General features: G+C 29.7%; 2 protein-coding genes across 2 annotated transcripts; one reads left to right on the plus strand and one right to left on the minus strand.

Moving 5' to 3' along the window:
- Positions 1-1,882: 1,882 nt before the first annotated feature.
- Positions 1,883-3,466, plus strand: LOC123012824 (queuine tRNA-ribosyltransferase catalytic subunit). The gene is made up of 6 exons (XM_044410983.1): positions 1,883-2,118; positions 2,166-2,255; positions 2,312-2,604; positions 2,652-2,813; positions 2,861-3,029; positions 3,078-3,466. The coding sequence occupies exons 1-6, from the start codon at positions 1,990-1,992 to the stop codon at positions 3,423-3,425; spliced, it is 1,191 nt and encodes a 396-aa protein (XP_044266918.1). The 5' UTR covers positions 1,883-1,989; the 3' UTR covers positions 3,426-3,466.
- On the minus strand, positions 3,419-4,336 carry LOC123012826 (coiled-coil domain-containing protein 25). The gene is made up of 4 exons (XM_044410987.1): positions 4,192-4,336; positions 4,052-4,143; positions 3,743-4,001; positions 3,419-3,701 (listed from the first exon to the last, which is right to left on the minus strand). Exons 1-4 carry the CDS (start codon positions 4,262-4,264, stop codon positions 3,502-3,504), a joined length of 624 nt encoding a protein of 207 aa, XP_044266922.1. The 5' UTR covers positions 4,265-4,336; the 3' UTR covers positions 3,419-3,501.
- Positions 4,337-13,200: the final 8,864 nt, after the last annotated feature.

Consider the following 13,200-nt stretch of genomic DNA (forward strand, 5'->3'; position numbering starts at 1 on the left):
GGTCAATGATAAAATATACTTGGATGGGACTGATAAATTGATAATGAAACATGATTTAGGTGTGTTTTATTTTCGGCAACTTGCATTTCACTCGATTTGTTCGTTGGGTTTCTTGGTCAAGGACATACTCAACGTCCTTGAATTTATGGGAACAAAAAAACACAATTCCTCAATCCATGATGCATACACAAAAAAATAATCATTAGAAATAAAATAAAATTTCTTTCCCTAAAAAAAATATTTTCGGGAATTTGAAACACAAAGAAATGAGAATTTTATTTTGCACCATAACAAAAAAATATGTTTGGAATTGTATTTTATGAAATTAATTCAAAAAAATATTATTATTCCCACCCAAAATTATTATACTTAGAGTGGTATACAACAATAAAGTGCTTGACATCGAAATTCCTAATAATATCTTTACAAGTTTCTACATCTTTGATAACAAAAAAAAAAAAAACACAAAACAAATTCGTTTTTTTTACATCAAGGCGGAAGTGGTGACGATATGTTGCTATATTATTATTTACAATGTGCATTGCATAACATGCGCTTTAAGTGCAGTAACAAAACTCATAATAAAAAGTAGAAATTCTTTTACAAGAATATTCTTTTCTTTATATTCTTTCACAAAATCCTTTTAAAAATCCTTAAATTTTTTTGAAACTGTTTTCTGTTTAATGAAAAAACTTTTAATGCATATTGTGTAAAAATGAAATGTGACCATGAATCGTTGCATCAAACGGTGCAAGAGAGAAGCGACTTCAATGTTTTTTATTGCGTAGTTTATTTACGACAATGCAATTACCAGATAGGCTTCCCGTATGACGGTAATTGGCCATTTATGATGTTTTTCTTAGAGCTAAAAATAATATTTAATTATTTCATGTAAATGTATTTATCTTCAAAAATTAAATCACATTCTGCTCTGGTAGAATTAATTATTTTTTTACCTGTATTTTAGTGTTTCAACTTAAATAAGAATTTTTTTACCTGTAACATTGTTTATGAATTATTTATCTTAATTTTATCTTAAATAATAAAATGTATATAGACGTTTCCTAATTTGGAAAAGCAATTTTTTTATATAAAAAGTTGTGTGGAACGAATTCAGGTTTATGAAACGAGCAGCGAAGTGCGAGTTTTAGAAAGAACGAGTTCCCACAAATGACTTATGAAACAAGTTTTTTATGCTATTTTTTTGTTTTGCGCGTTTTACGTACTTTTTTTCACATAAAAGTCATTTTTTCAAAATTTAGGAACTTTTGCTCCAATAAGGTTGTGGTTGTTAATACATGTTACAAAGTTTGAAAGTTCAATTTTCGCAGTGTCAAGTCTTAAGTGTTTTTCAAAATTTTGTTGAATTAACCATGAATACTGCAAATTATTTCACGCACATCACCTAAAAAAAGAGAAATCGCTCAAAACGCGGATGAAAATCACCATTACCAACCTCTAGAAAATAAATTGTACTAGTCTATTTTAACACCCAAATTGTTGTTGGAATGGCTCATTAAAGCATCGGTTTTGGTATCGAAATAAGCTTTTTTTCAGACGCAAAATAAAAAAAATCACTTTTCTTTCTTTTGTTGTTGCAAAAAATGAATTTCCTTGACTTTAAATTCTATTTTTATACAAGGAGTAGCTATTTATTATGAACTATTTGTTATTTTGTTCCCAAAAAATGCAAATTTGGATTTGGATGCATTTGAAACGGGATTTAAAACTTAACATTGAATTTTAAAATAAAAGCCATATCGTTATAAATGCATTGTGTGGGTAATAACTCGTAATAATTTAATTTAACACTGATTTTTCTTTGAATTTCCATAAATTCGGTAGTTGCGCATTTCTGCAATCCGGACTTTTGGGACCAAGATTCACTGTCACCTTGATACTAGATAATTGGAGGTTATGTAATTTTAACCTCAAAAATTTCTCAGTTCCCTTACATGTTTATCTATTGAAAATAATATTTACATCATTATGACAACAAAAAGTCCACTAATTTTCACAATCATTGCCGAATGCCACACTTCAAAAGCTCGCGTAAGCCGTATGGTATTACCTCATGGTCCTGTCGACATGCCGGTTTTCATGCCTGTTGGGACTCAGGTAGAATTATGAGTAATTGCAAATACAAAATAGTAATTATTCCGTAGGGAACTTTGAAAGGAATGTTACCGGAACAGCTCGAAGAGCTTGGTCTCCAAATCATGCTTGCCAATACTTATCATTTAGGAACAAAACCTGTATGACATTTATGAAAAATATAATTTTTCCTAAGGTTAAACTAGCCGTATTCTAGGGTGTCGAAATTCTGGAAAAAGCCGGAGGCTTGCACAAGTTTATGAACTGGAATAATTGTCTTTTGACGGATTCTGGGGGCTTCCAGATGGTCTCATTATTAAAATTAGCTGAAATCACAGAGGAGGGTGTACGTTTTCAGTCTCTGAATGACCAAAAAGCTGAAGTCATGTTAACACCGGAACATTCCATTGAGATTCAAAATGCAATTGGTGCAGATATCGTAATGCAACTCGACGATGTCGTCAGGACTACAAATCCTGATAAGAAGAGAATTGAGGAATCTGTGCACAGGTTTTTTAAAGTTTGAGGTTTCATGATACTAATTATATGATTTGTAGAACGACAAGATGGCTTGATAGGTGTTTGCAAGCTCATAAAAAACCAGACAGTCAAAGCATTTTTCCAATAGTTCAAGGAACCCTCTATGAGGATTTACGGGAGATAAGTGCCAAAGATCACATCAAAAGAAACGTCAATGGATATGCGATTGGTGGTCTGAGGTATTTATCAACAGTACATTTTATCAAGTCACCAAATCTAATTACAGTGGAGGGGAAAGTAAAGACGATTTTTGGAAGATGGTCCACTTATGTACCAATATTTTACCAAAAGACAAACCCCGTTACTTGATGGGTGTCGGATTTGCCGAGGATTTAGTCATTTGTTGTGCTTTAGGTTGCGACATGTTTGACTGTGTTTTTCCAACAAGAACAGCGGTAAATTATCCAAATTAATTAATTTCTTGTCTTATCTCCAAATTTTAGAGATTTGGGTGTGCGTTAACAAGAACAGGACAGCTCAATTTAAAGAAGGAAAAATTCAAAAAAGACTTCAAACCTATAGACGAAAACTGTCCCTGTAATACATGCAAAAATTACACCAGAGCTTATCTGAATGGTATTGTGACTGTGCACCCATCAGCTTGCCATTTAATCACCGAACATAATCTAGTCTTTCAAATGACTTTAATGAAAGATATAAGGGAGAGTATCAAAAAGGATAAATTTCCAGAATTTGTGCGCAAATTCATGTTGGATTTGTATCCAAATAAGGAGTACCCTACTTGGGTTAGAGACTCTTTAAGTGCTGTCAATATAAGCCTAACTTTATAAGTATTATTTTTTTATTTTATACAATAAATAGAAAAAAAGAACGGGAAATATCTTATTTACATGGAGTGTTACCAGTTTACATAAAGTCGTCAGAATCGTTCCCATCATCATACTTGGACATATTTTCAGTACTCATCAAAGAATTGTAGCTTTTTAATTCTGCCTCTTCCTTTTTCCGTTTTTCGTCCTCTTTTTCTCTTTCTTTCTGCTCCCTTAATACCTTCTTTTTGTCCTCCCTTTCTAGTCTGTCTCTCTTTTCTCTTTCAGCTCTAAAATCTACCAAGAAATTAAAACATCGGTGAAAATTAAACCAGTACCTGGGTGTTCCTCTCTTTTCGTTTTATTCAGTCTGTTGACAATTTCATTGACTCTTTTTGCTACTTTAATTTTTCTCACTTCCTTTTCTTTATGGAAACCAACTTGACCCACTTCCATGGCAGGCGTCTTTTTCAAGTTATTCCACATGGTGTAAACAACTTCAATATCGTTCATTTTGTTTCCCATTATACTGTTGGCTTTTACTAGTTGAGCAGCGTCTTCCAAAACTGAAGAGGGAATATCATCAATTGTCTGACCCTAAAATGCAATTATTTATCCACTTTTAAGAGAGATAAGACGTGATTTACAGGTCGTAGTCTTAGGTAAACGTGTGCTGAAGACACTTTATCAACATGGAACCACACGTCTTCAGGCCAACCCCATTTTATCAAGTCTTCATCTGCAAATTCACAATGAAATACAACAAAATTTTTGATGAAATTCTCACTTTCATATTTGTCAAGTCCCATAAATAGTAGGGCTGGAGGTGAAACTACGCTGCTTTCAAAATAAAACACCATTTTATCATTAGAAATGAAGAAGAAATGCAAAAAACAAAATTCGTATTTGTTAGGTTAGAGTGATTGAATCGTAACCTCACTTTTTCATTGGTTGTGCTATTTTTACAACTAACAATACGCTAGTGTATTGTTAGTTGCAGCGTATCTGCAAAAGTTTTTTTTATTGTTCACTATTTTGAAAGTGGTTATTTTTCCATTGAAAAGTGCTAATTAGAGCAAAAAATAATGTCATTTTATGTACCACTTTCCAGTAAATGAAGATGTGTTGTTTTTTACTCCTGTATGTAATTATACACCTTCTTAAAGTGTTTATGAGGAATTTGTTTAAATGAGAAAATGCTGTTTATCGCTCTACAGATGCTCTCGTGTTCTTAATTAGTGACCAAAAAAGTATTTAGGAAAGAAAAGGTGTCCCAAACACACATGCAAAAGTCTAGTTATTCTTTTATTTTCTCAATTGAATGCAAATATTTGTGTTTGTTTTTATTCCTAGCATTTTTAATAATTTAGCAAGTAAGTGGGGCTTCCATCAGCTAACATTATCTAATTCCAAACAAAAGGTAACATTTTTCTCGCACTTTCTATTTCTCTAATAGAATTATTATTGAAATAATAACCGCAACCAAATGTATTTTTTCTATTATGTGTGTTATCTTTTAGTTAATCCTCTTATGTTTCATCAATATAATCATACTTTGAATTAGAAAGGTGTAACAATCTTTTGTGGTATTTTTTCAGGTCAAATCGTTCTTACATTTTTCTTCGATCTTGTCTAGCATCAATGTTGCATTTAAAATTTTATAGAGCAATAATTTTTTATTTATAAACTAATTGAATATTCAAGCCATTCAAGCATATATATCGTCTTTGATTATTTTAAATAATGACTAACGTAAAAACAGTTCTAAGTATTCAAGTGAAGGGCAAAACAAGTGAATCTTCCTTTTAAGAACTGAAAGTTATTGCTCCGATTTTTTAACGATCAGTAGATCAAGGTTACAAAGAAGAGCAGATCAATTTATAAGGCACTTTATCGTCTCAAATTTACGGTTACGGTTTGTAAAACTATCCTGTTTCTTCGAACAGTGAAAAATAATGTAAATGTAATCAATTAAATAGACGTGTCCGGTTATTAGATATTTTTTATTACTGCTTTGTTTAAATACAAACATAATTTATGGTAATTGACACTGTTAATAGGACTTATGATCTAATGAAAAATGATGGTAATTGTTTTGTTAATTTTACACAAGAATTTTAATCAGTCTAAATAAAAATGCAGAAACACAAAATATTAGCATTTTCATTAAATTATTTATTAGTAGATCTACTATAAACAAAAATAAAACCAAAAAATTGTTTAAAGAAAAAAAGTGTGCTTATTTCGACTCCCCATTATTTTTTTATGCTCAATTTTTTATCGACATTTACTAATGAAACGTTTATTATATTCACAATTACTTTTAGTTCTTCAGCATCAACTATTGAATGAACTATTGATAGATTTATGAGTGCGTCATGATTTATAAATGGGTTTTTGTTTTTTAAATACCAAAAATCGATTCGATTACTTAATAACAGTTTTTTTCAATTTTATCATATTTATTTTATAACCACAGAAAAGGTAAAGTTTTTAACTTTATCCATTTCAAAATTTCCATTCTCTTTATGATAGTAATCAATCATTTGTGACATAATTTTTCTTGATCTTGCATGCTTCAAGAAGACATCCTGAAACGCTTCACTTGCTCCAACCTCTCATCAGTGTAATAACAGGAATAAAAGCATGAAATTTATCAATTACGTGAACACTATCTTTCATACTGTGTTACTTTACGCCATTTCGAGTAGAAAGGACAAACATTTTTGCATCGTTTACATGGTCATTTATTCAAATCAGTTAGATAATGTACTTGATGAAGTCACGAAAATAGCTTTAAACAAATTAATGATTGTTACATCTGACATCGATTAAAAGTGCAATAAATTAAAATCGTTATTATTGTTAAAATTTTACAATTTGAATGTTCCATAAAATATTAAATACCAGTAGCTTCGCGATTCAATGACCCAATAATTTTTTATCAGTGATTGCATAAACTAATTAATGCATCATTTAGGCGTAATGATGTAATTGTTAATAATAAATTGCTGGACACATACTACGTAACTTTCTATTTGTATCATCGCATAAGAAGCGACTCTCATAGAGACATTATTACTGAAATTAAAAAAAGAAAAGTAAATAATTAGAGATAATAAAATTTTGGTTTTCTTGTTGTGACATAAGAAGCTGCAAGTGCTAATCACAGTCGAATTAAATCAATTATTTTATTAAGAGTAGTAATTACGGTATTTGTATGTGGGCAAACGTATGATTTCAATATTTATTCAGTTGAGAGAAGAAAAATAAGAACACTCCAACACGGAACTGCAAGTAAACGTGTAATTTCTAGCAATGGGGGGAACAATGACCTTTTCTAAATTACTCCATAATTTCCATTATGTAATTCTCTACCACATATCAGAAAAAAAATCATTGTAATCATAATGGCGCTTCTGACAGCTCCCCATTTAAATTGAAGAAAGTAATTAAAATGGTGAGAACTTTTACGAAATGTGCAAAGTTTTCTCCCAAAAACTATTTTTCCTGTATTGCCCAATTTACAATGTTTGAGATAAATTATCCGGACAATACTTTAGCTACAATTAATTATACGTAAGGATGCGTAGAGGTGAGGAAAGACTTTGCATCACTCTTCTTGCGTGAATTTAAAGCACGTGATTGTTGTTTCGTAAAGAAGGGAATAATTTAATGCTGTTTTCCACAAGATTTTAACACAAAGTGTTTCGAGTCGTTGATGACTGGCATGATAAATTGCATTGCGGTGGATGTTGTTAGGTGGCTTTTTGTTACAAAATGCTGGAAGGAAGATAAGTTAATTAACATAACTGAGCAATGCATGAATATCACTGACGTTCTACAACTTTCGTTTATATTGTTGGATTATTATAAGGTTCACAGAATTATTCGGTTAAGATTTATGATCTAACTTGATTTAATAATCGCACAATGAATAGAGATTTGAAATACAAATTCTAATTTCCCCGGAAAAAAAAAATCAGAAACTAGAAGGAACAATTTACGAATTTACAACTTGGGAAAATAAACTAGGTCTTAAAATAAAAGTTTATTAATAATTTCACAAATTTGTTACACATTATAAAATAAAAATGCATTCATGTTAATGGAAAATTTTTAATATACAGGGCAGTTTTAGAACTCGCGCCCCAGAGAAAAATGCCATGTAAGGTAAGATACCAGGAACATAGAAAAAATGTTAAAAAAATTCTATCTCTGAAAATTTCGAAATTATGGGATTTAAATTTTGCACTTTGACTTTATTTCTGTTTAAAAAATAATTTTCCACGTTTTTTTTCGGCAGGCTATTAGGGATGTTGTACCCTAAATTGTAACTCTGTTTAATGTTATTTATAGCTTTTATTGACAAAATTTTTGTATGTTTACCTAATAATTATAAAAAAAAAACATATACAAAATCATCAGTAACACTAAATGTCAAATGCAGAAAAAGATTACTTAAAAAAAATCAAAAAACTTACTTTAAAAAATTACTTCAATATTCACTCATTCTCGTCTGAGTGAAATTTCAAAATTAGTGTTAAGAAATAATGTATTCAGAGGTTAAACTTTTTAAACTTGTTTGTAAGTGTTAAAAAATAAATTCAACTTTACGACATTTTGTTTCTTTTATTAATTTTGTTGATTTCTGGGCATTAAGTTTTTTATATCATTTTTAATTCTTTTATTTTAAATTAATTTATTTTTGGCGTTTGAGAACCTACAAATTTAAATAACTAAATCAAAAAGTTATAAAAGAAGTATTATTATTATTGAGGATTTTTTTCATTCAACACGAGTGTGTAAATATTTGTCTAATCTATTGTAATTGGCCTATTTAGATACAGTAGGTAAGTACAAGTGTAGAAAGTTTGTCCAAATTTCAGAACATGTTATCCATTTTACTGTGTAGGAAATTTTTAATTGAGAGTTTGTTTAGCTTCAGAGCCTTTCCTTCATACCTCCTTCCATATATATTTTTAAAAAATAAATAAATTTAATGTTTTCATTATATTTTTATAAATTGTGAAATCGTTAGTAACAAAAATATCTCCCGTGTTAAAAATCGTTGGAACTCCGCGTGAATATTCAGTAATCCCAAACAATTTGTCTCGCATATTAATTGACCCGGGACGAAACTATCCGTCAAATATTGCAACTTTTACTTTACCTTCTTGGAAAGTAACAAGTGTAAACAAAACTGTATGCAGACCATATTTTAATAACAAAGTGTTTCGAATTTTAAACTGTCGTTTCCGGTTTTTACTTAATACGTTTCCAACTCGTAAAATGAAGGAAAATTATGTGTAGGCATTTTTCTCTCTATAGATTTTTAAACGGGACCGGAAATTGTTACTGTCAAATTGTCCTATTGTTGACAAACTCTCCCCTTCCTAGGTGCGGCTCAACATGAAAATATAGACACTGACCTATCAAATAAGTTTTATTACCCAGAGATGAGATGTAATCTCTAAAATTGCTTATGAAAGTTTTCACAGACTGACTGCATTCGGATAACAATAATAATATCAGACGTGATGATTGACTGCTCGAAAGTTAATTAATATTTTACTTATTTATTGCTTACTAAAAATGCAGGAAAACTTGTTTTGTTGTAGTTAACAATGCGATTTAAAAATAAGACTTTGAATTTGTTACGTAGATAACTATGATTATTTTCCAATATTTGATTTGTTGCGGTAACTGGTCATAAATTACGTGTTACTGGATATGAAACGTATCATAATCTTTGTCATAAAGTCAACAATAGTCGATTCTTCCTGAGGAAAACTCGCCTCGGGAATATAAAGAATGAATAATAAAACCTGTTCCTGCATTTACAAAATAGTCACCGGTCACCAATAATAACAAGGAAACCTTTTAGTGCAAATTTATGATCTATTGTGCATAATAAAACTAGTGAAACTAAAAAATAAACAAATACAACACTTTGTGCAACCTGCAATATTTTGTAATCGAAACCTGATGCAAGAGAAGAGGAAATTTATGTTTTTTTCCAATTTAGTGCTTACTCAGACTGATGCTTAGGTAAATTTTGATTATTGCTAAATATTGTTAGGTTTTGGTAATGGTAATGCCATTATAATAAAAATAAATGAGGCATTCACTTTGCGTATTTTTTCAGGAAACACAAACTTAACTGTCCTTTGAAAATGTGTTAGTTATTATCGAATTCAAGGAGAATTCACGGCAATACAAAAAACATTAACATAAATATTTCAATTTGATATTATAGTTAATGTGTGAAAAGGTGTTTTGGCCAATTAGGTTTGACACGCTTGAAAATATAAGAAATTTTAACATGTGGTGGCCGGTAAACAAAATTTATGATTCAAGATGTTTTGTAATTAAAATTTTTAAAAATACATGTATGACTGATGAAAGTATTGAATATACTGTATGAAAAATCCTTGTGATCCAATCATGGGAAGAGTTAATGAAAGTAAGAAAAATTGAAAACTTTCCCTAACTGGATAAAGTAATTGCATTATAACGAGAAAGGTATAACACTTTTCTCTAAAGATATCGTTTACAACTTATTGTAATTATTAAAATAATAAAATTATTCACAAACACATGAATAAAAAATGAGCAGGAAATGCCTTCGGTGAAGAATAAAAATAAATTTAAAATTTTAAATACAACAACAATTTTCTTCTTAGTAAAGTCTTGAACGATGTAAAGTATCGTAATAATAAACGGTATTACTAAATATCACAACAATTTACAATTCTTGGCTTTTAGAAATCAGGTCTGCACTTAGCTGAATAAAATCTCATTTAAACAATAAAAGTTAAATGTCAAAAATAGTTACCTCACATCCAGGAAGGGTTCAATTAATTGTTTGGTATTTAAGATACTATGAATTAAATAAAAGATGCTTCTTCGTGCAGAAGCTCCACTCTAAATACTTATCTAATTAAGTTGTCTCCTGCAAAATCCTTAAGGTGAACGTCCGGTGATGTAATTTTACAAATTTGTGTATTTTGGGTCATCACCGAATATTTCCGCGAAATTTTTTCAAATAATAATCAGAATTGCGTTTAATAACGATGATCACAAGGATTTTTGTCTAAAAGCGACACGAAAAAGTTCTCAAAGCATTCCCAGAACCGATTGTTTTCGAGTAAAACTGAGGCAATAGTGGATCTAACAAGGCGCGTAATTCTGGAGGCATTAGATATACAAGGCTTTCACCTGGTAATTGTCAAAAAGGTTCAAACAAAAAACACCTTTTCAATGTTAGGCTTTTAATGCACTAATTATTGAAAGTGGCTGTTTAAGCATAACGACGAATTTAATCGAATTCTTCACGAAAGTGTTGATTTTTGACACTTAATAAAATTCAGTTTGGAGACCTTTATGAATAATTTATAAAATTCCACATTTTGATGTAAACGAAACTAATCGAAGCGTGAAGTATTGTGAGGCATTTTCCCACATTACCATTCAAGAGCAACAATGCAGACATGCCTCAAAGTTGCCCCATGTCATCGATACGCTCGATTAATTAAATTATCCGTCCGATTTTGCACAATTGTTGCACAAAATTTTCAAATGCATTTAGTGTGTAATTAGCGCTTTCGACATTTCTATTATCATCTTTGTAAATCGTGATGCATCAGAGGGTCAATGCCACACAATCATTACCGTCAAGGTTCCGAATTTGGGGCATTGTGGTCAGATTAGTACCGCCCAATTGGACACCGAAATAGAAAATCGATCGAAAAATTCGTTTATAATTAGTAATCACGCATTTTATCCTTACCTTCACTGACTTTCTTTGGATTTTCTGATGCGAAAACTTGAAGACCCTGTCCTGTTGGCACAACTTATTTATACCTCTCACGAGTGATGAGCAGAAGGTCAAAGTTTGGAGTTGATTTTTCGTAGGACGGTCATGTAATCCTCACAACTAGTGCCAGTGGCGACTCGTGGAAAACTAGTTTAAAAAGAAACTAAAATATCGATTCATCCAACAGAAAAAAAACGAAAGTAGCTTCTTTAAAGACATATCCAATTTTTTTTTTCATTGTAATGCAATATAGTAGAACCCCCCCGATAAACCGAAATAAATACTGAAAAGGATCATCTGGTTAAAAAAAAATAAATAATAAAATATACAGGGTTAATCTATTAAAAACATAATTCAATATTATACTAAAAAATGGCATTTGCTGTTAAAAACATAGTTTTTTTCTCTGTGTTCATGAATTTTTCCAGATTGTTTCTACAATTCTTAATAATAAATATTAAATTAATCTTTATTAACACATCGATGAAAATAAAAAAATAGATATTTCTTTTTAATTGTGACCATTGTTCGAATTACCAACTTGTTCCGATACAATTGTATTTAATTCAAATTTTTATTTCCTACAAGAAAAACCATATAACAAACAATCTTTTTATACAGAGTGTTTCGTTTTAATTGTTACAAATTTAAACAGGTAATAGAATATTTTATTCTAAGATAAAAGTTTCCTATAATCATGTATCTAAAATACTATGTAAGAGAACTACACCCCCTGAAAGAAGTACGTATAATAATGGGGTTTTTCCAGTATTTCAGAATAGATAAAATTACAAAATTTGGTACAGTAATAGCTTTTATACATCTAAATGAATTCAAAGATGAAATGTCGAAATTTGTAATCAGGGGCGTCCAGAACTGGAGGAGTAAACAGTTTTAATAATCAAAAACGGTAAGTTTTATCGAAAAAACGCAAGAGACCTCTTTTTTGTGAAAAACTATGGAATTTAGAATTTTGGTGCTGAAAGTTGCAGCAAACTTAAGAGTTCTTTTTGTCCTAGTTAATTCGCCCGTGATTAAAAATTTCGACATTTTCGAATTTTTAAATAGAAAATTTCCGTTAATTTTCCATAAAAAAAAAATTTGGGTATCTTTTCAATTCTGATGATAGATTTATAATCAGCTAACTAATAATAATAATTAATCAGTATTAGATTACTTTGTACTTATTAGGAGTCGACTCTAAAATATAATTTAAGAAAGAATGTAGTTGTTTTGTTGAGAAAAATATAATTTGTAATAATTTTAGAATACAGTGAAATCATAATAAAATATTTTAAGATTGTTTCCTATTTCTAATAATAAATATGTTAATTAATTCTTATTAATTCGTTATTTTTTTTATGTTTTCAAACAATAATACTAAAAAATCGAATCGCAAAAAATATAAGAGAAATCGTAAATTAACTGAAAAAACTAATTTCATTTGTTGGTTTTCTGAGACACATTTTGCATAGCATTACAAAGTCAAACTTATCTGGTTTCTGTCAATAGCTTATTACCTCTTCTTGAAACAATGACAATACTATACAGAGTTATTCAAGAAAGATGACGATTAGATTAAATTAAAAGGTGAAAATAGGTATTCTTGAAATAAACAACATACATATTTCGTATTATGTTTTCCAACATTGATAAATTTTTAGTCAAAAATATTTTTAATGTATACTTAAGGTGCAACAGTTAAAACCTTCTTTAAATAATCAAATTGTTTTTTTTTTTCTATTCGTATTTTTGATTTTAACAAAAAAAGAATGATTTAGTTTGTAAATATGTATTGAAAAATGATGTGCAAGATCGGATTTAAATGGGTTTTGTGGTCTTTACTGAATCACTCTGTACTTGGAGATACTTTGGCAATTAACAAATTTTTAAATAATAGCTGACAATGGATTCGTTTGAACAAAAATTAAAATTTTTATTTTAATTAGATAACACAAATAATAATCATTTTTGATT

This window comes from Tribolium madens, unplaced genomic scaffold (genome assembly GCF_015345945.1).
Source record: "Tribolium madens isolate multiple individuals breed KSU strain unplaced genomic scaffold, Tmad_KSU_1.1 Scaffold_96;HRSCAF=242;Tcas5.2_LG5, whole genome shotgun sequence".
Taxonomy (NCBI): Eukaryota; Metazoa; Arthropoda; class Insecta; order Coleoptera; family Tenebrionidae; genus Tribolium; species Tribolium madens.

Excerpts from the sequence above, each read along its gene's own strand:
- LOC123012826 (XM_044410987.1), bottom strand. The coding sequence starts at position 4,264 with ATGGTGTTTTATTTTGAAAGCAGCGTAGTTTCACCTCCAGCCCTACTA. Across the intron at positions 4,144-4,191 it reads GGGACTTGACAAATATGAAA|ATGAAGACTTGATAAAATGG; the intron begins GTGAGAATTTCA and ends GTGAATTTGCAG. Across the intron at positions 4,002-4,051 it reads TTTACCTAAGACTACGACCT|GGTCAGACAATTGATGATAT; the intron begins GTAAATCACGTC and ends ATTGCATTTTAG.
- LOC123012824 (XM_044410983.1), top strand. The coding sequence starts at position 1,990 with ATGACAACAAAAAGTCCACTAATTTTCACAATCATTGCCGAATGCCAC. Across the intron at positions 2,256-2,311 it reads ATCATTTAGGAACAAAACCT|GGTGTCGAAATTCTGGAAAA; the intron begins GTATGACATTTA and ends GCCGTATTCTAG. Across the intron at positions 3,030-3,077 it reads TTTTTCCAACAAGAACAGCG|AGATTTGGGTGTGCGTTAAC; the intron begins GTAAATTATCCA and ends TCCAAATTTTAG.